Below are 26,194 nucleotides of genomic sequence, written 5' to 3' on the forward strand. Positions count from 1 at the left end.
GTTTTTTCCTATTCGTGATGTCAGACGAAGATGTACGAATTCTTGTCTGTATAAAATGTGAGATAGGAAAGGACGGAGATAAATGCTTGGAGCAGTTAATTTTAAATGTCTTTATATTCTCCAATGGTAGTATAAGCGAGACAGAGATGTATATATATTCATTCACGTGATAACTTTAAAAAAGAAAAGGAAAAAAACTAATTTCTATTATCATGTAATAAATAATATAATTTTAAAGGAAGTAGGATTACTTTTATACTGAATGTTCTGTGGATGTGTAAAAAGGAATGGAATAATAACACCACAAATGTTTTATTGTGTTTTAATATATTGGTTGCTATTTTTAAATAACACAGCATAATAAATATAAATAGTACAATACAACATATATAAAATCTAAAAACTAAAGATTTTCAATAACCATAACTACTAAATAAAATGTATACCTAATCATTGAAAAATCTAATCCATGATGAACCTAAAAATGATCGTACAATAACTACCAGACCCTTTTTAAATAAAAGTTTTATTTATTTTTGAATGGAAATATTTTTAAATTACTGTGAATATTATCATGTTAAAATTTTCTCCCGTGAGGCGATTTCTTCGATCGTTAATTATTTGCCCAGATTTTGAAAAAACTCGTTCGCAGGGGTCAGATGTTGCGGGTATAGAGGAATATTTTACGTGTAACTGATATAATTCAGGTAGTTTCATTTCATGGGTTTGCAAAAGATCCAATGGATTTTCTAAACGCCCAATAAATAGAATTTCCAAATACTGCTAAATCTGTAAAGTTGCTGCAGCACTTGGAGTAATTACTTCTTTCATTCTAGCCATTTTTTTATTAAAATATCTCCAGATGTCAGTACATTCTTGGTCAGTAGTTTTGTCTTGAATTTTGAGTTGTGGAACTATATTTGTATTTTTTGAAGTTAGAATGGAAGATACCTCTTTTGTGATAACTTTTTGTATCGCCTCAGCATTATTTGCAATACCAAATCCTGCTTTTTTAAATCTAGGATCTAAAAATGCGGATTTTCCGCACATCGTATTTATTTCTAAAATTGCCAGTCTTTTATTGAAGACATCTAATAGACAATTTTGTCATTTTTTCCCCATTCACTTGTTAAAATCCTGGATTTGATGGAATTGTGCAGTCCTCTCATTAACCGTATAATTAATTCGTTAACAAACAAAAACTGTGGTGCTCTTCTTAAAAGCTAACAAAATAAATTGTTGAATATTAAAGTAGAGTTTTTCCTATCAGAAAATGTATTTATTACAAATATTTAATATACTTTATTCACCTCTTTACGGTTAATATTTTTAAAAGATATTTAACAACTGCTACTGTAAAAAATTCTTCAAATCTTTTGGATCGATGTAATTTCTGAAACCTTTGGAACCTAATTTTAGTTTTCAAGATCTTAGAAAGAAAGTTTCGACAAACAAGAGGCTCGGACAAAAATCGTGAAAGTTTATCAAAGAAGTATTACCTATTATACCAGTCCAAAGTATTACCTATTGTGCCAGTCAAAAATATCTTACTATTTATCATTTACAATTTAATTTTTTTGCTCTCGAAAACTAGCGTTCCAAAATGCTGCTTATTAATTTACAATATATAGTTATTCACAAACAAACTACAAAAAAAACATAAAACCACGTATATTACATATAAATCTATATAAGCATAAATTCGGCGCATTACTTTCAAGGTCGGGGGTAGGACGACACAACCACATTGTTAAAAATCAGTCTAATGAACTTGTAGAGCCGAACATAGCAACTAAAAGTAAACGACTGAAATAGTCGATAATAAAAAGTAATAAAATCAATTGGACCGAAAATGCCGACTGAAAACAGTCGAATCAAAAATAGCGACTGAAATAGTCGATAGTAAAAAGTAGTCAATTACTGAACAGTCGATAGTCGATTTCAGTCGATTGTTCCCAACACTAATTATAATATAAACATGTTAAATATTAAAAAAACATTACATATGAAAGATCTACACGTTGAACTATATTAAGATTTAATATGCATTAAGAAACATAATTATTCGTATTGTATTCGCTAATAAAATATACACTGTATCTAGAGTAGACAGTCATAATTTAAAATAACGTAAAGTAATATATCCTACTCTAGTTACTTTACTGCGAAAATACTTTATTTCGAATCTCGTGGTGTGATCTCTATGATCGAGTAAGCAAGTAAAAACAAAAAAGTTGATATCTTGATGTGTACCTATATGCTTTGTTATTAAAGACAATGACAAGATTCCTGCAATTTTAGCTATTAACTCAAAATTGATCAATTTATTTTTGTTGTGACGTTAGTTAAGCGCTATACATTGATAAGTACGTTACGTGTTGTTTATTCATCGCGTGTCGAGTTGGTAATCATTACTTAGACAACATATATGTACAATTATTTTACAGTGTGCGTTAAGTATGTTAAAATATACTTTAATTTAAAATTCGCTAATGAAAGAGTAAGTTTTACTATTGATCTTAAATTAGTAATAAAATAATGTACCTTCTGGTTCAAGAAATTTAATTTTCAGATTTTATTTTATTACAAATGTACCATATAAATAATTATTAATAAATAAGGTTCGGTTTGGCTTCAAAATCCAATTATTAAAATCAAATTGCTATTAACAGCTGCAAATAACTTTATAAGTAATAAAATAAGTTTAAAATAAGTAATTAAATAAGTTTTAAGTTTAATAAAGGTATAAATAAGTTTCCCATACTCTACAAGGGAAAGCGCTTATATCAATCAGTAAGTTATAATTAAAACTGTTTCATGTAAAATTTAACTGTCAACAACATGAGCTTGAAATTTTAACTTATTGTTAGTATCAGTATCATATAAGTTCATATCAAAGTAGCAGTTAATTATAATGTTAAAATAAATTTCATTATTTTATTTGCATTAAAATGTAATATATAATAGCAAAAATAAATTAAAAGTCAAAGTTAAATGCGGCAACATTGCGATGTTTTGACGTCTTAAATTGAGATGATTTGAGTTCACTGCTGCGTTGAATATACTATATGTACTTCTGGTCGAAATCAAAGAGCATAGAGAATAGTGTAGGAAAATGCCGAAATGGTAGAAGCCTATCAAATGAAATAATCGTGTGGAGATTGCGATAGATTGTAATCAATGCATTCTAATATCGAGACGAAAACACAGAAGCACAACGCTATCAAATGATTGCATCGTGACAACTTTTTAAAAACCTAATTGGAAACGCTTAAGTTGGAAGTCAAACCCCACTCTTTTTGTGCACTAAACGTTGATTTCATATGCTTGATGGAAACCTTGAACAGATGCTATACACTGTAATGAATATGCAATTTTAATTAAAATATGATATTCTGTTCTTTAACAATGACTTTTTTATAACTGCATAAACTTTATATTCCCAATAATTTTCTATACGTTAAAATTTTATATAAATATTGAAATATCTCTAAATTTAATTATGAAGGAATCAAATGTTATCGAATTTGTATAAAATGTGTTGAAAACATGGATTGAGCAATACCTTGTTTAACTTTTTAGTCTGGAGTCAAAGTTTAAATATAGTAGCAAGCATGCATAATTTTAATACTTTACATGGAAATGCTAACACGACAAAAGCAACTATTGTATACGCAATTTTATTTTAGTCTATACATTTCAATGAGTAATTATTTTAAATATTAATCTATATCGTACTTAAAATTAAAATGTAAGCCATCTTTTTAACCTTTCTTATTTCAGTATTATATTTCCTTTTTGTTTATAGGTATTTGGACTTGGCAATAAAACATATGAACATTATAATGAAGTTGCTATGTATGTTGACAAAAGATTGGAAGAATTAGGTGCTACCAGAGTGTACGAGTTAGGCTTAGGTGATGATGATGCAAAGTAAGTAGACAGATAGTGGTAAAAACATAAAGTATGTAGTATACAGCTTAATACATAGTTCTATGCCTTTAAAGGCATATGTAATATTCCTTCCATTTTATGATGATTATATGAGTTATAACTGCGCCTATAGAGCTTGATCATATATCATTAAATTGTTACTATAATATTTATACTATTTAGAATATTTTCGTGGAATATATAATTATATTTTCTATCGAACGAGAATAGTTCTTACTAATTACTTATTTGTAGAACAAGGTCTAGTTCTACTAAACATTAGTTAAAAAGACCGTAGAGAATATAATTTATTGTTTGTATTGTATTTGCATTTAATATTTTATAACACCTTAAAATAAAGTAAATAATAGGAAAATAATGGATCAAGGTAAATATCAATAAAATGGATATTCATTTTGAAGTTTGAGTTGAATGAAATTGCCTTGGAATGAAAAGAAACAGGCTCTTTTTATAGTCAATTCTCAATATTATTAATAAATCCATGATATTGATGTAATTATGCTTTCAAATATGGTTATTAATTAGTTTGCATTTAGATCAAATTTTTGGTTTTCTTTTCTAAGCAAAAATTATTATTTTCTCTAATTTTTTTCAAATAATGTGTAGTTACAGATGTATAAGTATAAAATAAAAATATACATGTTTAATACAAATCATGTATACACTATATACTTCTTGAATATACTATATAATATTTTGAGCAATATTAAAACCAGTTTTTGATTGACGTAATTTTTATTGCAATACTTCAAATGTTATTTTATAAAAACATGAACATAAGTAGTAATATAATGCTAAAACTACATTTATATTTTTAGTATTGAAGATGATTTTATTACATGGAAGGACAAATTTTGGCCGGTTGTTTGTGAATACTTCGGCATTGAATCGACTGGGGAAGACATTAGCATCCGTCAATATAGACTCGAAGAATACGAAGATGCACCAGATCGTGTATATAGCGGAGAAATGGCAAGATTACATTCACTCAAGAATCAGAGACCGTAAGCGTAGTTTCATATTCATATAAGTATTATTGGTAAATTTCAATTTATTAGACCTTATGATGCAAAGAACCCATACTTGGCTAAGATTCTTGTAAACAGAGAATTATTTAAAGGAGGAGACAGAAACTGCATGCATATTGAATTTGATATAGAAGATTCTAAAATGCGGTATGATTCTGGAGATCATTTAGCAGTTTATCCTATAAATAATACTGATCTTGTTGAAAAGGTGAGATTATCAAGAATTAAAAAAAATTTTTATTTAAAAAATCTGTTATGCTATAGATTGGTGTACTTTGTGAAAAGAACCTTGATACAATTTTCTCACTTATTAACACTGACGAGGAATCAAGCAAAAAACATCCATTCCCATGCCCTTGCAGTTATAGAACTGCTTTAACACACTATCTTGATATTACCCAAAATCCCAGAACTCACGTTTTGAAAGAATTGGCTGAATATTGTTCAGATAATGCTGAGAAAGAGAAATTGAAGTTAATGGTTAGCACCAGCCCTGAAGGTATGTTACTATATGCTAATATTATCATTTTGTACATATATTATGTCGCCAATTGTATCCAGGAAAAGCCTTGTATCAGAAATGGATTATTGAGGACAATAGAAATATTGTGCATATTCTTGAAGATATGCCATCTTGTAAACCCGCTCTTGATCATCTTTGCGAATTACTGCCACGTTTGCAACCACGCTATTACTCAATTTCTTCATCTCCACGGCTTCATCCAACTACCGTGCATGCAACTGCTGTTGTTGTAGAGTATAAGACTCCTACTGGCCGTGTTAATAAAGGTGATATAAATATATTATTATAATATCTATGGATCTATAATTAGTAATATTGCAGGTGTTGCTACAACATGGTTGCAAGAAAAAGTACCAAGTGCTGATAAAACTTGCACTGTCCCTATATTTATTCGAAAATCTCAATTCCGCCTACCAACAAAACCACAGACGCCGATCATCATGATTGGTCCAGGAACTGGTGTTGCTCCTTTCAGAGGTTTTATTCAAGAACGACACACATCTAAAGAAGAGGGAAAACAAGTATGTTCACATTAAACACAATAGTTCGTATATTATTAATATTATTACTAATATCTAGGTTGGACAAACTGTGTTATATTTCGGATGCAGGAAGAAAACTGAAGATTTTATTTATCAGGAAGAGTTCGAAAATTACGAGAAAAGTGGTTTGTTGACGTTAAAATTGGCATTTTCAAGGGACCAAGCTGAGAAAGTATATGTAACACATCTTGTGGAGAAAGATGCTGATTTGATATGGAACATATTCGAAAATAACGGCCATCTTTATATCTGTGGGTAAGTAATATATACAAACATAATTTTCTAGATAATATCTGATATTGCCAACTTTGAAATTGCTTATTGGGATTTACTTAAATATAGCAATTTAATTTTAATGAATATGCTTCAATAAAAGTTCTTGACAATTTAGTATATCATTGAGTATTAATTTTGATGAGATAATATAATATTTTTAGCGATGCTAAATCAATGGCTGTTGATGTACGCAATGTTATTTTGCGAATAATCCAAGAAAATGGAGGCATGACTGAAGAACAAGCGCAAGCCTATTACAAAAAGATGGAAACACAAAAACGCATTTCAATGGATGTTTGGAGTTAATGCCGGAGAAAAATAGGAATTAGAACCTTTACTAATGATCTTGTCGATTTTACGTGAAATTATTACTTTAATAGTAAATTAATTGTTGGTAAATTAATTTTATATTTTTTTCATGACTATATGTAAAAAATATGATTTGGTCCTAGTGATTTATATATTTTTATATAAAAAATGTACATATATTTCTCTCTTGTATTAATTCAATGACACATAGTGCCTATTTGAACTATAAATCAAATTGTTTGCTATTGGAACGTGTAACAAGGTGCAATTTATACTTTATATGCTGTTGTTCTTATCAACCCTCGGAGACAACTTTTATTTAATAATATAAATAAATTTTTTAAAAATATATATTGCTATATTATTTTTTTGTTTTTCTTAACCCAAGCATAACTTTTGGTAAAAATGCATTCAAGTCGTAAATTTTGGTGAATATTTTCTACGATCGGCAACATTTTATATTAAAATTAGCTTCTGACAGATTTTAACTAGCCACGTTCTTTTTGTGGAGTATAAGCAGTTTAAAAACAAAAACTTTTATTACTAGTATAAACTATTTTATCGAAAGAAATGATGACTTGTTGGCCGGGAATGCATCTGCGGTACCGGTAGCGCGGTGTAACGTATATGGGTATAGCTAGTTACAGCCAGCCTTTATTGATCAAGTTCAATTGTCCATTTGCCGGTTGTAGTTGCTGGCCAGTCTTCAAGAATGCGTAATAAAGCTCTCGCGTCTTGCCTCACCAAATACGCGTCAATGTATTGAGGTACGCGAGAACAGCTTACAATAATTTTCAGCAGTTTCGTTCACATTTCTGGTGTAACTATGATAGGCCCACTTCTCTTCTTAAAATCGCAGATAACATGAATATGCATAATATTTGTGATATTATTTTCAAGGCACTACTATATATAACAGCAGTACCCCTTTCGGCAGTCCTTGTCGTATATCTCACTTACCGAAAGTGTAATATTGATTAGTGTTGAGTAAGTGTAATTTTCGTATTGTATGCTACTAATTTTCTCTATTAGGTAATAAATAATTGTTTAAGCTAATCTAAGAACAATATAAATATAAAATTTAAAAAAATACAACCTAACTATTACTCTTGAGAACAATAGCACGTGAGTACTTGGTACATATGAGATAGGCAGGAACAGAAGAAAATTGGGAATATTTCAAAATGCGGAAGAGTATGACACAGGTGAAGATTATAGCAGACTCGCAAGAACGCGGGCTAACTTTTGTCCATTCCTTTTAAAACCTTTTGGGACAAAATATTAAAAATAAATTTGTAGCTTAAAAAAATTATCAAAATTAAGTTAAAATTATGCAGAATATGGCAAAATTACGTTTCTCTGCAATGTAGTATTATTAATTAATTTATTGATTGAAAATGTGATATTTGAAAAATAAGTCGATGAACGCAGGTTACAATGGTTTGAACATATCCTTCCAGTGAAAGATGAACGAAGTCCTCACAGACAAAGACATATAAAGAAATAGCATCTAGAGAGTGATCTGAATAAGAAAGACGATTAACCGCTACAGATTCAAGTAAGATTTGGTGCTTTACCCCACCAATAGCGGCATATTGGTTCAGTAAATACTAAATCTAGCGCGGACTATGGATTAATGGTTGTCAAATTAATGTTGATGATTAATTTTTTATAAATCTCCCCATAACAGTCCCTGTCTTACAAAAAGCAGATATTGACAACACCCACACTATCGCAGTTCTCATTCCTACAATTAGAAGCAAAAAATCCTTGAAATCAATTGTTTCTTTATGGACAGGCAGACTCTACACAGGCACATTATTATTTCATTTCTTAATCTATTAGGTATTATTATACTTAAAAAATAACTTAGACAATTTATTTTAAATATGTTTTATTAATGAATAGGGACGAAAAAAAACCGAGAAATGTTATAATACAGACTAAATATTTACAAAATACTACCGTAACACAAATATCAAGTCGTAATGATACTTTAAAAAAATAATGTAAGATGCAGAATAATAAAGCATCAAAAATACAAATCATACATGTCAAGAGTAAACACAGAAGATCTAAATAATGAAATTATCAATGCAGTCACCATATTAGCTTCAGTAAAAAAAATTAGATTTCAATAGTGTAGTGTGTGTATTAGTGACTAAGAATTTGGTGCTTTATGATTCTGAAAAATTTGCATAATAATATACAGTTCACAAGGTTAACCCCAAAAATATACAGAAATTAAAAAACTAGTTATCACTCTAACATAGTAAAAAACAATTGGCTATTTTAAGGCTCACATATTTACAGAACTTAAGTATAATTCACAATGCATTTCAAATAAATAAAAATGTATGTTTAAATAGATTATTAATCAGACCATGTGACTGAAGCAATCAGAAATCGAATTATTCCCTGATCAGTTTTTATATTCATTAACGTTAATAAGAGAACGACAAATATAAATATATAAGAACAGTTATATAGAACTATATCAAAAAATATTTCAATTTCTTCATCATGAATACTATTTAGAATTAACGTATCTTCTATTGTAAGGTTTTTAATTTTTCTGTTATAGGGATAAATGAAAACGCATGCAATTTATATAAAACGATATTACATGAAACAATTTGAATATATAATCAAGTAAAATCGAAATTAAATCAAAATAATTGAATTTTGAATAAAACGCGTATGTCCCTATTAAAAACTGTATTTCTTTTAAATACCCACTGTTTTCATTTATACGCGAATTAAAAACCCAACAATGTCATCATACAAATATTAATAAAACTAGAAGTAAATCAAAATACGACTTGTATAGTATTAAAACTTACATACGCATACATATCAGTCGTTAATCTAAAAACTATTACATAAGAAAAAAATTAAACAACTCAAGCTAACAACGTTGTTTTCCCGTTCTGAAGTAAAACGCTATATATAAATCGTTTATACAGGGGGTATTCAAATAAGACTAGAACAAATAGTAGCTTCGGATTGTTGGTAATTGAACGATATAACGTAATATCGTAAAATTTCTGGATTTATATCCCTGTATAAAAATATATGATGGAGACTTAAATGTAAAACACTATTTTAGTTACATTATAAAACTGATTCGAATGTGAATTATTAAACTACATACAATATAACATAACAAGAGACGTAGGAACGCAAGCCGAACATTTTCCCCTCAACTTGACTTTTCTGGAGTTTATTGTCTAACCAATGCAACTTCTGTAACTGTTTCTTCTATTGCTGGTCGCGTGGATTCTGGAATATTTTCAGGATCTATCCACTCAGCATAACCTTCCTCAACAAGCATTCTATTAAGGAATATTATACCCTAGAATGCAAAATATATTAGAATCCTTTATAAGAACATTCTCCAAAAACATCGTTTATTTTGTATAATTGGTTTTATTTTCGTAAATTAATTGATAAAAACATATGATATTGTTAAGATTATTCCCTGCGTTTCCAACCCAGAAAATTAGTTATAAAATTGACTGGAGGATATACAGGCTATTACTTTATCAGCATTTTTGCACAAAATATTCATATTTTAGATTATTTTGCATGGGAAATGCTGAATGATCTATATAAAATGCACACGCATACATTAAGACTTGTTACCAAAACTTCATTCAACATATATTTGAATATCATAACTGTTAGGTTGTTTAATAAGTCATGTTATCGATATATCGCTTAATGCAGTTTTTAAATTCATTTTAATATCAGACAATATTTTTTTCTTTTACTCTAGTTAAAAATAGACTGCCTAACTTTTGATGCGTCCGAAGACGTAAACGAATCAACCTATAAAATCACTCTAGTTATCAAATGTCTGAAAAACTCTTCAAAACATTAATGATTAAAAATATAAGCTATAAACCGGCAAACGAAAAAAAAACTTCCAAAAGGAACGAGGTAAGGGGGCCCCATCTTAACAGTAAAAAGCATCAGAGAGATAAGAGATACTATTAAATATTAAGTTGCTGGGTTTTATTGCCAATATTTTTATTGTATTGCAGCTGCATTAAATATTAAATAATATATCTCAAAAAAGAAAAACAATATAGTGTTGGATTCGCCGTAAAGAACGGCAATTTACTTGGTAATTTACTTTTTAAAAAATAGACCTGAAAAAGATATAGAGCATATCAGATGGCTGAACAATATGGTCACAGGGTGTAAAGTTTTCCTCCTTATTACTGCCTATTCATCAATCATATGGAATTTTTATGGGACGTAGTAAAGAATTACTGCAATAGGTATACAGGTCAGGAAGGATATATAAATAAGAATTCTTTGGAGATGTGGAAAGAATTGTCTAGAATAACACCTTTCAATTGACTTGAAAGTGAAGAATGATGGAATTATGAATTACTGTTAGATTGGAAATTAACAGTGACTGAATGAAATTTTTGGACGTGGGATTATGATTCAATGTAGACAACTACCAAGACAGGGTGACGAGAGTGGAAACAACTAAAGGTGAATATAAAATTAATAAAGTATAACTGTAGAAATCACATTGTAGAGTGTAAAAAATGTGTGTGCATATATATGTGAAGCTGTTCAAAATACACATGAGTATTATGTATGAGAAGAAAATTAATAGCAACATTTTGTAGATATGGCAAATGCATTAAGAAACCTGTAGTGATTAAATCTTGTGTAAAGAAAAATGTACACAAGTAACAAAACAAAAACTAAGGAAAAACACAAACAATGCAAAAGTTACTTGGCAAGGAATCACTGCAAAAAAGGAAAGGAGTAAGTTAAATCCAGTAACATTTCGACGTCATAAATTTAGATGACGTATATTCACTGTTTTACTGGATACACTATATGTTAGAAAATGTATTCAATATTTTTATGCAGTAAAATGCATCATCATTCAATATTTTGTTGCTCTAATTTGTGTTATATTGTTATGACAATAAAGATACTTACATCATGTCCTCCTTTTATCACATAACAATAAACTAAAGGGGTTATTCCATCAGGACAATAACTTATAATCTGTGTGTAAATTATAGAACCTTTGGCAATGTTATTTACTAAAGTGTAAGCTTCTTCTGGCCATGAATCGTCCTCTGTAAAACACAATAATATTAAAATTTATAATTTCCAATTTTATAGAATCTAAACAAATATAATTATAAATGCTTAGGAACAGTTAGAAACTAATAAAAAATACAGATACACCATAACCAATATTAAATTTGTTTTTGGCACATAGTGCATTTTATAATCTTTCAATCAATTTTAAAATGAATGCTTAAAAAAAGTCAACCCTACATACCATTCTTTGATTTAATATTACTTAGATAACATTCTGCTGCTTGGAAAGGTAAGAGTAAATAGTCTTGTCTAATTTGCCTTAATTTATCATTTTCTATATAGGCGTAGCCCCCATCATCTAGAAATTGAATATATGAGGTGTCTGTTTCATCATCCGAAGAGAGGACCATTGCTCTGTACCATCCATCTTCTGTATAAGCAACACATATAGTGTTTTCTAAAAACATATATTCATTAAAATAAAGATCACTACTAATAGTCTTTCATAATAAAAAAAAATTACCTGCAATAGGCGAAGGTAATAGCGGAGAATCTGACATGTTGTACCATGAATTCATGTGATTAGTCAACATAGCTGTGGCAGGAAAAGATGGATGAGTTGGTAGATGCATAAACAAATGATTTGGTGCATCCATATGGCTTAATACTGTGTCATTGTTGATGGCCTCAACTAGTTTTAACTAATGGCAAAAAAATAGTATAACAGAATAAGTAACCTTAATTTAAAATGATACATACAAAAAGAGAATGTCTTGTGAGGGACACTGTAGGTACAACTGTTTTTACTTGCTCTAGGGTCAGTTCTGAGTATTTCTTAACGGGAAATTTGTTACGGATCATCTTCAACGCCTTATCTATTTCAGTTTGATTTCCTTCAATGCAACATATCTGAAAAAGTGTAAACAACTATAAGAAATAAAAATAAAAGCAAAATTTAGAATGTTTAAAATATCCGGTGTCTTATTAGTGGAGTATATATTAAAGTAGGTACATCATTTTAGTTGCCTTAACATCTTTTTTTGGTCACCTGCTTAATGTAGCCAAGGAACCTTCTGGCGAGTGATTAGTGATTGAATTTAAAGACATTCCCAGGAAACCACCTAACATAATCATTGGCGAGGTATTAACCGAATCTTTTTCTTGTTTGATTTCATTATATATGGAATATAATAACGTTTAAATCTTCGTTGATGTATGTAAGACTTTCAATAACTCTGCTGCGAAGTAATTTAAGAGATGGCCCGAGTTACGCCAATTATACTGACTAAACACATGGGATTGCTACTTGTTGGCGTACACTTAAGATTTCAAAAGCGCTCGCAAGGTATACTTTATATTACCGAGGTCCAATTGCATTATCTTGGTGGCCAATTCACGTTACCTCTGCAAGAGATCATACCCTTAAATATGTCATATGTTAATCGCCGCTGATGGTGATCATCTTGCCAAAGTTGTTTTGAAAAATACATCCGCATCAAACAATAACTTTTTCCTTCGCTCTTTAGCACTTGTTTTTTTCTTGTGTATGCAAGGAATTGATTTTAATCTCCAATTATACCGCACACTTGACCTGACGCAACAAGTGTAAATTTGCACTACTTGATGTAACTTTGATAATATGGTTTTATTATCTGGTCAATTATGTAATTCATTATCTCGCATTAGTAACTAAATTAAATTAAATAGTTGCCAACGTTAACCTCGCGCTTTTGAAAGCATTTGAACATGCAACTATCTCAGTCATCTTTTTATTATCTCCTATATAAAATTAGCATCAAGAAATTAGCACCTACCTTGAACCTTTTATCAGAAGGATGTTTTCCAAGACTAACATTTGTATTGCATTTATCCTTGATACTTTGAATGAAAGTTCCATGTCGACCGATTAACTTGCCAACCAGACTTTGAGGTATAATAAATTCATAACTTTTTTGCATGTTTGGATCCACCTCATTTTCCACGTTAACTGGAGGCGTTCGGGAGGACGGTGGAGGTGTTCGGGAGGACGGTGGAGTGGCTACGTCGCTACCGCCTTTTCCACTATCACTCGAGCCCTAAAAATATTAGCATTTAGGTTTTAGAAAACACAACGCAAAAATAGTATGAAGAGCTAGATTACGAAATAAACTCAGAAAATGAGTGATAATAACTGATAAATCTATAAACCTAACACAATAAGATAACATATTTTCGTTTCGTTACTAAAAAAAATAATTACCTCACTATGATTATCTGACATACTACTTAAGCTTGAACTGCCCATCATTACATCTGAGGGGCTGTGATTGGCTGAATCTCTGCCAGAACTCTTTCTACTAACTTTATGATGGTCATTTAATTCCTCAGATTTCTCTTGGCTGTTTATTTTTATTTCAGCAACCTCTTCTTTTAGAGGTATTTCAGTTTCTGTAATCTATAAACAATGAAGTAATTTAAAATTAATGATAATAAATATTCAAGTATTGATGACATAAATATTTAGATTGATTGATTTAGTTTTTCCTATATATTATATATCAAATTAATTGATAAAAATATTTTCTAGAAAAAAAATTGAACCGACTTCAAAAAATAAATAAGGAATTCACTAAAAATTAAAAAATAATCAAACTTAAATTTTTAATCAAACTTTATTTTCTGAAGTCGGTTCAATTTATTTGCTAAAAATATTTTATTTTTCTCTTTAGTGTTGGATATTTACTCAATAAATTACGTAGTTATTTATTCAATATGTTAAACATTTGGTAACAATACCAAATTTCCAGTTTGGTTTTTGAAATCACCATTCAACAATCGATCAAGTGCACAGAGTAACTGCGACTATTGAAAGAGCGTTTGAGGAAAAGAAATACTGCCCTGCAATATTCCTGGATGTCTCACAAGCTTTTGATCGGATTTGGCATTTGGGATTAATCTGCAAGATAAGCAATTGTTACCGCGTAACTATTGTCAATTGCTGGAGCCATATTTATTCGGAAGAAAATTTAGAGTATCGCACGAAACGGCGTTCTCGACATTTAAAGTTATCTCGGCTGGAGTTCCACAAGGTAGCGTCTTAGGAACTCTTCTGTATCTGCTCTACACTGCTGACATTCAAACAACAAAAGAACCACTTCTTGGAACCTTTGATGACGACACAATTGTTATGGCAAAAGATATATCTCTGCCTAGGGCAATAGAAAAAGTGCAAGTGGCAGTCAATAAAATCTACAAACGGACGAAAGATTGGAAAATTCAACTTAATAGCTCCAAATCTTTCCACGTTAATTTTGCATTGAGACGAAATAATACAAACTTAATTATATCACTCAATGAATGTCCAATTCCTCAAGCAGAATCAGCTAAATACCTGGCAATCCATCTTGACAGCAGATTAAATTGGAAGCATCACGTTAGACAAAAAGCAAAACACATTAGAACCAAAATAAAACAACTATACTGGTTAGTCGGGAGATACTCTCAACTTGATCTAAAATCAAAGAGGTTGAATTATAATACAATTATAAAGCCAATTTGGACCTATGGGGTGCAAATATGGGGTTGCACTAAAAATTCAAATCAACTAGTCATACAACGCTGTCAAAACAAGGTTCTTCGATTGATTACCAATGCCTATCGCTATGTAACCAATGAAGAACTGCACGATGACCTGGATATCAAATGGATTTGCGAAGTTATCCAAGATTTCGCCTTGAAACACGGAAGAAGATTACTAAATCATACTAAAGTGGAAACAATACAACTGCTGGACAGCGCGCAGGATGTTAGGAGATTGAAACGAACAAAACTATACGAACTTGTGTGAACATTTAGTGTAAACTATAGCTATAAGTTAATAATTAATAAATAATTATAATTTTATAATTGAGGAATACATACTGATGTATTTTCTCGCACTCGTCTTGCTTGTTAATTAATCCAAGTACATAGGAAAAGTAGTAATAAATTAATTGTAAATTAACATTGTAATAAGCGTATCTAATAAAGAGGTTATAAAAAAATATATATTCAATATTACAATGAGTAGGCCAAGTAAAGGTGAAACCAGTATGAGGAAAAATAGAAAGAAAAATGTTCTAGCTAAGCTACAACAGCAAAAAATTGTTCTGCGTGCTGGGAATCGAACCCACGACCTCCCTTTGGAAGCTAAAGGCTTTAACCATTACACAATAGAAACAGTAGTACAATATAAACAATATTTCTAGGTCTTATATGCTACAGTTAGTGCTTAAAAAGACGGAAAAATCGGCGAATAGACATTTTTTAAAAATGCATCCGAACATAGAACGTCCTCCTTTTTGGAAGTTGGTTAAAAATTCGATAGACCTTAAAAAATGGTAAAAAATAATAATTAGACAATATAGCATATGTTCAAACACCGAAAATTAATTCTACAATTGACTGGAGAAAATACAGGGGATTGCTATTTTATCAGCATTTTTCCCAGATTAGAACTGTGTTAACTGATTTGAAAAATATATCTTATTTCTCATTTCGCAGCAATGATCTTGATGAAAAGATATGTAAAAATAATTTTCAAGTTAGCAATAAGATCTAATACTCAGGTTACACTGGAACACAAGTGGATCAAACCATACATGGAAAATCTCAGGTGCTTTGTAGGAACATACAAATTATAAACTACAATTAGTAATGAATAATTGAAATATTACAGCCAATTTTAACATAGTATTTAGAAAAACATACAATAATTTTGCTCAACAATGTGTACAAAAATTAACAAAACCTAAACTTACAGATCAAAAGCTATAAATTCTAAATTTTTCTAACTTCATTTCAGATTATAGAATGGATAACAAAAATATATATCATATTTAATATATCTACCTTTAAAGTTGTCATTTTTTGCTCTACAGCAGCCACTTCATTTTGGGACTTCTCGAGATTTACTTTCTGCTGTTTCTTTTCTTTATTTTTGGATTTATTTTTCTTGTTTGTTTTGGCAACTGAAGGAGCGTCTTTTTGTACCATTTTTTTATTTTTCTTTATTGGACCGCTATTTATAATACTGTGATTAAAAGTCTCCTTTACTGTAATGCTACTGCCGTTATGGCCAGTTTCTGGGTTTGACTTGGCTTCAGTATTATCTTTTTCGGTTTTTGAAGGCGCTGTGGTGGATAAACGTGCCGATATGGAACTTGGAGAATGGTATTGGCTTCGCATTGACTTTATCTAAAAATTTGTTATACTTAAAATAAGAAAAAGGGAAATGTTTTTACAAATTACGTAAATATACAATAATTATAAATTCAAAACAAATTTTAAAAAAACAATATTATACATAGAATTGATAATGTGTACAAATTTCTGAAAATTTGTTGTCTCAATTTAGAAATAAAATTTATTTTTCCCATAAAATCATACCTTTTCAATTTCTTGATCCAATTCTTCGTCTGGAATAACAACAGGTGTAGATTTGACAGACCTTAGTTCTGGAGGATAAATTATATCAATAGGGGCAGTTTCAACACCACTCAGCGATCGGTTAATTTTTCTTGCTGGCGTGGGAATAGGCGTACTCTGCGCTCGCTGGACCTAGAATTAAATATACTCTTAAATTAACTACAAACAAAATATTTGGTTGTTAACACCACATTAAAATATTTTGTATACATTTCAATTTTTCCGAATTTAATCTACTGTTTCCGGCGTTTCCGACCCAGATAATCAAATAAATTATATTAACTGGAGGATAAACCGGAATATAATCTATCAGTATTTATGCACAAAACATCGATTACATCGATTATTTGCATAAAAAACACTGAAGGCATTTTGAATGTAAATTTATAAGAAAGTGAGAATAAAACTTGTGGCTTACTTTTAATATTGGCATCTTAGTAAAATTGTATTAGTGCAAAATTTTTTACCATAAATAGTTAAAACGTTTTAACGGAACAAATATTTTATAAATGGCAAGTTATTATGACAGCTTAAAATATTACCATGATAACAGGAATATTTAAACCAATGGAAACAGCTCATAGAGACAAACTTTTTTATAGCTATCTAGATAGAGTTTATCTGTTTTATATATAATTTTATAGGTTATGTTTATATGAATATTTCTAAAATGGTAATTATAAGATTAAAATATGTAATCAAAATTTTGATAATTAAATAAATACAAATTTATTTATTTCTTACAATTCTATAAGGTTATACTAAAATTAATAATATAGATATTTTAAAATGGTAATAAAATTAAAATGTGATCGAAAAAAGCATTTAAAGTAAAAAAAGTACCTAGAGATAAAGTTTTTTTGATTAATACACACCTTTTCTGGTGTAGATATCACTGAATCGGGACAATCAACAGTTTCCAAGTCCGCTAATTCTTTTCTGGCGTTAAACTCTTCAATGGGTTTTGTACCGCCGGTGTCACTTCGTACTCCAGTTTTCCTCCTTCTGAACAAGAAATAGCTGAGAAGAATGATCACGGTTGGAACACTGTATTTTATAACAGTGGTTGGTACGTACGGAGCCATATTTTAACTGATCCACGTTTGCTGAGTCTAGATAATACAAAATGGTCCTGGAACATAATAAAATTGATAAAATAAAATAAAAAATAGAAAAATTAAATAATGTCGCCAATAATGTAGTGAGTTCAAAAAAAGCAATCATATTTTCAAAATATACACCCATGAATATTAGTTCCGTAGATAATTAAAACAAATTTAATATCACTCATTCTATTATTTATATTAATATATGTATATTTTAAAACAATGGTCTTTTCGTCAAACGTGAAAAGTAGTTTGAATGCTGTTAAATGAATTTTTATAGTTGCTTTTAATAATCATTGTAAAAATCGTTTATTTAATGCATATTCTAATCAGTAATGGCTGTAACTATTATTACCATGTTTTTGTTAATATTTCTGTAAAGTATTATTCGGCACGTTTTACGTTATTTTGTGGTAGATTTCAAACTATTAATGTTTTTCAACATTCTCTATTTTAATTGTATATAGGCTAATTACGATTATGCTACATAGTCTGTTAAAACTAATAAAGATATTGGTAACTTACGTCAGTTGTTTTATTGTATATAATTAGTTGACTATAATTCAATGAATTGTCAATCTTATTATTTTGAGTATATTAAAAACAATAAAAGAGTATTATTCAAATAATTTTTCAAATTTTCTCTAGGCGTACCAGCTGAAGAATGAATGTAATTAGTCATAAATGACATTAGTTATGGTACTTACTGGGCATTACAAAAGAAATAAATAAGGCTTTGGCATTAGTTTTAAATCGAATTGAATTCGTATAATATACAATTCTTTCAGATATCCTGCGAAGGTCATTGACCGAGGCATCTGCATTTTTTGAACTGTGTGTAATGGGAGCCGATGTTTAATGCATTATATTTTTACAGTACTGGCCTTTCTAACAGGTAGTGAATCACAATTAAACAAGAGCCAATCATCTTTAGGTACCTCTTTATTAAAAAAGCATCTAAGATTTATTTTTATTTGGTTTCCTTACAATAGAAACGAGCAGTTTTAATAGGCGTTAAATCGTTTGCAAATGTTTTTTTATTGTAGTTTTCAATACAACCAAGTCTTTTTAAAAACCTAATTTGTGTATAAACTTTCTAGCAAGTGTTTTGAACATATCAGGTGATAAAGATGACACAACTGATACTGTGGGTACAGATATCAGGTACATATAAGGTGGGATTATATTTTGCAACCTTTGAGGTGCTGTAAGAACAAGCCTTAAGCTTTGTGAACTTTTCACACATTTAGTTCCGTCTTTTAAAGCGTTTAGGCATTTCAATCAAAACATTCAATTTGTTATCAGACGTATTCGTTTCGGGTATCAAAAACAAATCTTGGAAATTAATAATCAATAATTAACTTCAGAATCACATCCGAAAGTGATTTTTGATTTAAGGTTACAGCAAATTAACAAAATTACAGGTTGAAGCTACACATTATGAAATAAAGTGGAGTTTAATTTGTTGTAATGTTGAATTGCCCCCAATTTTTATATTGCAAACAATTATTAAAACCATAAGTTTCAATGTTGCACACGCGTTTGCTATTATCCGTTGTTAAATTCGTCACTCCAAGCAAGTTCATTCATTATCTTTCTAGACTTATAATTAACTTTTAAATTGACATCAGAAGTGAATTATATTATTCAGAAAAATAATTTTGAATTTGTAAGTAAACTTTAAACCGATTTACCTGAGGATAATTGTCTATTTTTGCCTTTTATTTTCCCTTTTAACATTTATTAAGGGTTCGTCCGTGTTAGAACTTTGTTCAATATTTTTAAATAGGATGTGTTTTTTTTTCAGTTCTAAAAATCACAGGGAAAATAGAGTTTTAACTTTATAGGTAATTTGAGGGAAATATTTCGCGAAGTCCAATATCTCAATGTCCCTACTACAGAGTCATATATTCAAATGGGACAATGTTGAAAATATGGTGATAAATGTTGACTACAAGAAAATGTGTGTTGCAAAGTCAATTTATCAACATTTGAATACTGTTAAATTGCAATATGCTTATTAAAGTAGCACCAAATTTATTAAAGGGATTTGCTTATTTAAAGAAATATATTTTTGGTTAAGTATCCAAATTAATATGTTGTGACATAGGTTTATTTTCTCTTTCTAGGATGACCAGCTAGAACCAAATGGTCTTTTGCGAGGGCGACATAGATCCTGGGATTACTGTATTTGGTATTTGGTTTAACTCACACTGAACATTTTCTTGAAGCTTTTCACGGACGGGATGCCTGATTCTAGATAGGTGTACGCGTTCCTCATGAACCACATTGAGTAACGCGCAGGCTTTTTTGGATTGGAACTCTTGGAGTACTGCAAATTGTCCCTCGCAGAGTTACCTGTACTACACCTGTGTGCTCCGTAGAAGCAGAGTGGACGGACCAGCAATTTATACAGAGTCGCTTTCTAGAGGATTGGAAGTTTGCTTTTTCTGTAGAGGAGTGGGAATAGTAAGCTGTACACGCCATCGCATTTGCAAATAGCATGCTGAATTTGGGCTGACCATTGCAACTTGCGATCGAATTGGGGACCGTGATATGATGCCTTCTAGAGCCAGGGGATCGGGACTTTTTCAAATTGAAGGGGTGCATCGAACTCCTCCCGGAGATGGAACAGAATAGCCTGAATTTTGTTCGGGTTAATTTGGAATCGGCATAATTTGTACCACGCAATCACTTGGTTGAGTTGGGCCTGTTTTGAGTATTTTTGTTTTGGATATATTTGGAGGTAAAAATACACATGCCTTAAACAATTATATAGTTAGAAGTTAAATTTTTGTTGATAATTTGTTATAGTTAATCAAGATGAGAAAAAGTTTATTGAGGTAAGGCAAATATCTCATGCCACTCTTAGAAACTCTGTCAAGATTGTTTTATTATATTGTGTGTACGTCCCTACGCTATCTGTTTAATTTTATTCCTAGATTCTGCCATGTCAATAACGTCACAGTAATTTTATATATAATTTTTAAAAACATATGTTTTAAACCTTTTCGTTGCATAGTAAGTAATTTAATTGCTCATCGAAATGTGATGTCAGGGATGTGCCCCACCTGCCTAGCAAATTTTATCAAGTACTAATCAAATATCCTCACAACAAAATGTTTTCTTTACAGGCGCCTATAGCCTACAGTAGAGATTTAAATTGACCTGTCAAATTACTTGAATGACCGATTATAACCCTATCTAAATATTGGACGTAGCGAAACGTTTCTCCGGAGACCCGTATTGAGTTTTCTCTCTATTACTCTATGCTAAAAATAGGGATAAGTAAAATAATGAGCTTTGAAAATAACAATTTTTAAAATATTTTCATTCAATCGTTCAACCAACCAATCTGTATTCTTTCTAATTAAATTAATAATTTGTGCTGCGTTAAGGTTCAAAAATTAAATAGAATTTTTTTCTCACGAGGAACAACGCATAGTACAGTATTAAGAAATCAACGATGGGGAAGCTCTCAACTCATGTCATCAGTCAAAGAGGCGTGCGATGTTTCGAAGCCATTTATGACTGGACGACTTTCAATCGAGAAAACAGGTTCCAACCTGCACCTTAACAATACGGTAAAGGCACAGACCGATGAAGGAGAGAGACGCAAAAATATTGCTTTTGAAGCCAGCATTAAGGATAAACGCGAATTGAACCCGGATGTGGTCAGTTCAAGCACGATTATTTACTTATTTTTTTAATTAATTTATATACTAATGGAATTGCAATTTTGCTGGAGTTTTATTATTTTGAAACTGGTCAGTGTGACACTGTGTTAAGTGACAGAATCAATTACTTAATTGGCGTGGTTATTATATAGATATGGAGACTACCCGGTAGAATACCGCCTTGGTTCATCAGAATGTTAAAGAACAACAATATCGATGAGGAATTGATAGACAAAAATGCGGATGCTAGAATCCTAAATTTAATTATCAGCTAACATAAATTCTGTTAAATTCTAATTGATATTTATGTTATTTACTCAATTTATTTTCGCCAGATTAGTGCAAATTTGCAAACATTAAAATGTACATTTATAATAAAAACGTAAAATATGCATTAGATCAGTAAATAATTTCCATTGTTGAACTAAACAGTCAACTAATAAATTATGTTAAAATTATCCCATGAAAAAGGCGTAATGTTTGAATATTAAAGAGTGTGTATTTTTACGAATTATGGGTCGAATAATCATCATTTATTGATTTAACTGCTGTTCTTCGATTAATCCGTTCATTTATAAATAACTTTTGGACACAAACGAATAAAACGAACTAATGTGTACTCTTAACATAAGAAAATAACACACGCTAAATTTCTTGATGAGTTTTTGAAATATTTTCTTAGACTCATGAGTTAAATATATATGTTATTAATGTTTGATCTATATTTATGATAAATCTAATTTTTAGCCATTGGAGAATGGACAAAACAGAATAATTTAATAGCGACGGACAATTTCGGTGTACTTGGGACTAAAAGCTTAATGGGCTTGATTTAAGTAAACTATTTAGCAATTCACTCTAACGTGCCGTTAATTCTCATCACAAGTCAATTTGCTATCATTTCCTGTCAATTCATTTGCGGTTCTCTTAAAATAATCTTAAACAATAAAGGATCAATCAACATTGTTGTTGATATGAACATGCGAAGTTATTTTTACGATAAGATAACAAAAGCACTAAATATCGAAATAAAAAGGTAATTGATAAGATCTGTGGTGATGGTGCCCCAAATAAAAATAAATCCTTGAGATTTCGATAAAACCTAAGCTAGTGATTTTAAAGACATTATTTTTACTTTTAGAATAATGAGAAAATAGATTTCAAGTTAAGGATTTCAGTCACAAGCAAATCAATAATAACTAACTGGTTTTCAAGATACCTCATGTAAAATGTTTTATTAATTCTTTTAGTTCTTTATAAGATTAAATATTTTATTTTATTTTATTATACATATATTATCAAAGTATACGGACCTCGTATACTTTGACATTTGTCTAACACCAATTTCTTAAAAACGAATCACCGAATACACGAATTTAAATACGCTAACCAATAAATATGTCAGATCGGATGCGAAGACGACCTTTAAGGAGAACTTAAATTTATTAATTTCTATTTTTCACCTATTGCGTTTCACAAATTCCGTGTCACGACGCTCTGCGTTATTTTTCTCGTCGTTGACCTTTGTTACGCTCAAAAATTTCCGATTGTTGAGGCAAAAACGAAAATTCGTTAAACTAACGAGTTACGCAGAGAAAAACCGATCATTTCTGAATTATTCCTATTATTTTGCATGCGAAATCACGAGGGAAGGAAACGAAAATTGATATGGTTCGCGTGTTGTTAAAATGCGTACTTTCAATAGTAAATTACACTCAGTCCCCATTGAATACCAATGATTATCAGATAAGAGGATATCCGCTCTTTTTATTTTGGTTCAACGAAAGAACAAATATAATAAAAATTTGCTGTTCTGTCAAAATATTAATAAAAAGTGGATTTAAACTACCTACTAAATACAATTTATAATTATTTATTTTAACTCCATTATTGAATCCTGATAATAAAATAAATATATACTACTGCGATCATAATATAGTGAAACGTGTGAAAAAGTGTGAAATCATCTTAAGAGGCAGGATATATTAATTGATAATTTTTGGGTTTTCTTCACGATACTATCACAATATTGGCACTTCTCTTATCAAAAATCATTACCCATTTACTACATCTGCCTGATTCAGTTACGTCAGACTACTAGAAGAAACGATTAAATATGAATTTTAGAGTTTCGAAGACAATCGTGAATGAATAACTTGTGCGATTTTATTTCTCAAAAAAGTTCTATTTCTTGATCACAGTAGTATATAATAAAATAGTTAGTTCTCATTTGATTTGCATGCATAATTGTACTAGATGCTTGCATATATTCTAATAATTTTCTCACTTTAAAAAACCATTTGTTGGGAAACATTAGTATAATATATATTAATAAAAATATTTTCCATCATTTTCTACAACTCCCCATCTTTCTCGGAATACGGTGATATTGAACGTCGATGAAAAAACGATGTAGTTTTGGCAGAAATCATCAACTGAATGACGACTTTCCGTCTGTTATTCAATACTCGTGGTACATCTGCAGTAACAACTTTAGCGGCTTGTAACACACTTTGTTAATTTTGCTAGATGTTAAGTAAGATCAGCAAGCAGAAAACGAAATTACATTTTCAGTCAATTTGGTCTCTTTTGGTATCATTTTGTGATACTATTCAATTTTAATTTTCAGCAATAGATCCTCCGATTAAAATATACGCAAGCATCTAACATATATTACGTAATAATAACATATATCTACCCCTCCCTCTGCCTTCCGATTCTCCCTAAATCACAATAAAAGAAAATGCTACCATAGATATTTATATAGACGATCATAAAGAATTGTAAATCTGTTTTTAATTTACGGGATTTTACTAAATATCAGATTATTGCAACGAAATAAAATAGTTGCGAAATGTATGCGACCATTATAAAATGCATTATCAAAACTAAAATTTGTTGAGATTTGAAGATCAATAACCCCCTATATGTATTATAAGAACTACCAAACAAAATATATTCAATTCCATTGCTTAATTAAAATGCTTATCTTTGTATTATAGTATGTAAATATTGTCTATTATATATACGCAAACAAATATAACCATAAGTTTGTTTTCTTTAAGTAAAATAAACATGACTATTACGGTAATAAATTAATATTGAGTAATCTTTTTAAAATAGAATGAAGTGATTGGAACCAAACGCATATAAAACAGATGACGTTGACCGTTACAGTGACCTAATTGTAAAGTCCACATTGATCAATAATATGATCCGATTGGTTGTTTAAATTGATATTTTAAAAACCTGCAAGTTATATTGGATTTATTAAAAATTTAATATCAAGTAGCTTGATACGTCCTTTATTCTATAGGTTTCCTCTGAAAAAAGTTTAGATAAGATTTGAAAAATCACCTACTCATAAGATGCCTCGATAAAATAATTAAATTGGTCTGCTTTTATATACTGTGTTCAGGATACTCTGCGTCGACTTCAATAGGTGACTGACCTCGTGTTTGGCAACTCAAGTATCGTTTACCCCGCCTCAAGTGAAATAGTTCAGAAAATCTGTGAAGAACAGTGTAAATTTAACCACAATTTAGCGTAATTTATCCACAAAAACAAATAAACTACGACCAACTATGCAACTAACGAATTATCTAATTAATACAATCAATATTTGTGAGTTTGATACTAATCATCATGCAGGTTAATAAACTGTATTTGTACAGACGTCTTTAATAGTTGGCACACACTATATACTTATGGTCGGTCCAGTTTCGCACAACATATTGTAAATATCATGCGATACTGTTAAGTGGTACCCATATCATGCAATTATATATACTTGTATCATGGAGGTAAATAATCGTAACACCTTTTTTCTTAAATAAAATTAGCAATATTCTCAAACAAGAACTAACATTGATTTTGTAAAAATAGTAAGACCTTCTCAAAGAAGCTGAGACTACATTCTAAAAATATTTAAAAAATGGAAGACTTAAGAATGCTACATTTTCTACAAAAAGAAAAGCTAATTTGTATGGAAAGAGAATCTCATCTCCTCTATTTGCGAGTGATGTTCATGGTATATTTTACTATTGAAAATTATGAAATTTACTCTGCAATCTATGAAGTCAGAATTAAAACAGTGTTTTTGGTGACGATCTTAAGACTGGAAGTAGTAATATTGATAATGCATTAACATTACATAATTAGTTCTACTATTCATCTGATGATAATTCAAAGTTTTCTAAAAAGTGTATATACCTGGACGACGTCAAAATCAGATATTTATTTATTTTTTTTA

General features: G+C 30.0%; 2 protein-coding genes across 7 annotated transcripts in view; one reads left to right on the top strand and one right to left on the bottom strand.

Annotated features, from left to right (window-relative positions):
• Positions 1-6,994, top strand: part of Cpr (Cytochrome P450 reductase) — a 47,406-nt gene extending 40,412 nt beyond the window's left edge. For all 3 annotated transcript variants that reach the window (XM_076395593.1, XM_076395594.1, XM_076395592.1), the window contains exons 5-12: positions 3,809-3,933; positions 4,773-4,958; positions 5,013-5,190; positions 5,247-5,481; positions 5,544-5,771; positions 5,827-6,026; positions 6,085-6,302; positions 6,485-6,994. In XM_076395593.1, the coding sequence (XP_076251708.1) occupies positions 3,809-3,933; positions 4,773-4,958; positions 5,013-5,190; positions 5,247-5,481; positions 5,544-5,771; positions 5,827-6,026; positions 6,085-6,302; positions 6,485-6,629 (1,515 nt within the window). In that variant the 3' untranslated portion in view covers positions 6,630-6,994. The remainder of the gene's footprint in view (positions 1-3,808; positions 3,934-4,772; positions 4,959-5,012; positions 5,191-5,246; positions 5,482-5,543; positions 5,772-5,826; positions 6,027-6,084; positions 6,303-6,484) is intronic.
• Positions 6,995-8,509: 1,515 nt separating this feature from the next.
• spoon (A-kinase anchor protein spoonbill) overlaps positions 8,510-26,194 on the bottom strand; it is a 42,687-nt gene continuing 25,002 nt past the window's right edge. For 3 of the 4 annotated variants that reach the window (XM_076395596.1, XM_076395599.1, XM_076395597.1), the window contains exons 2-11: positions 18,035-18,291; positions 17,121-17,291; positions 16,584-16,928; positions 13,954-14,148; positions 13,529-13,789; positions 12,474-12,623; positions 12,238-12,415; positions 11,956-12,171; positions 11,604-11,746; positions 8,510-9,987 (exon numbers count right to left, since the gene is read on the bottom strand). In XM_076395596.1, coding sequence (XP_076251711.1) covers positions 9,856-9,987; positions 11,604-11,746; positions 11,956-12,171; positions 12,238-12,415; positions 12,474-12,623; positions 13,529-13,789; positions 13,954-14,148; positions 16,584-16,928; positions 17,121-17,291; positions 18,035-18,244 — 2,001 coding nt within the window. In that variant the 5' untranslated portion in view covers positions 18,245-18,291 and the 3' untranslated portion in view covers positions 8,510-9,855. Of the gene's footprint in view, positions 9,988-11,603; positions 11,747-11,955; positions 12,172-12,237; positions 12,416-12,473; positions 12,624-13,528; positions 13,790-13,953; positions 14,149-16,583; positions 16,929-17,120; positions 17,292-18,034; positions 18,292-25,303; positions 25,429-26,194 lie in introns of those variants that run through there. The other variant, XM_076395598.1, reaches the window with a different exon arrangement.

This window comes from Rhynchophorus ferrugineus, unplaced genomic scaffold (assembly GCF_030347505.1).
Source record: "Rhynchophorus ferrugineus isolate W39M unplaced genomic scaffold, kcgeb_rfMv2 rfM2, whole genome shotgun sequence".
NCBI lineage: Eukaryota > Metazoa > Arthropoda > Insecta > Coleoptera > Curculionidae > Rhynchophorus > Rhynchophorus ferrugineus.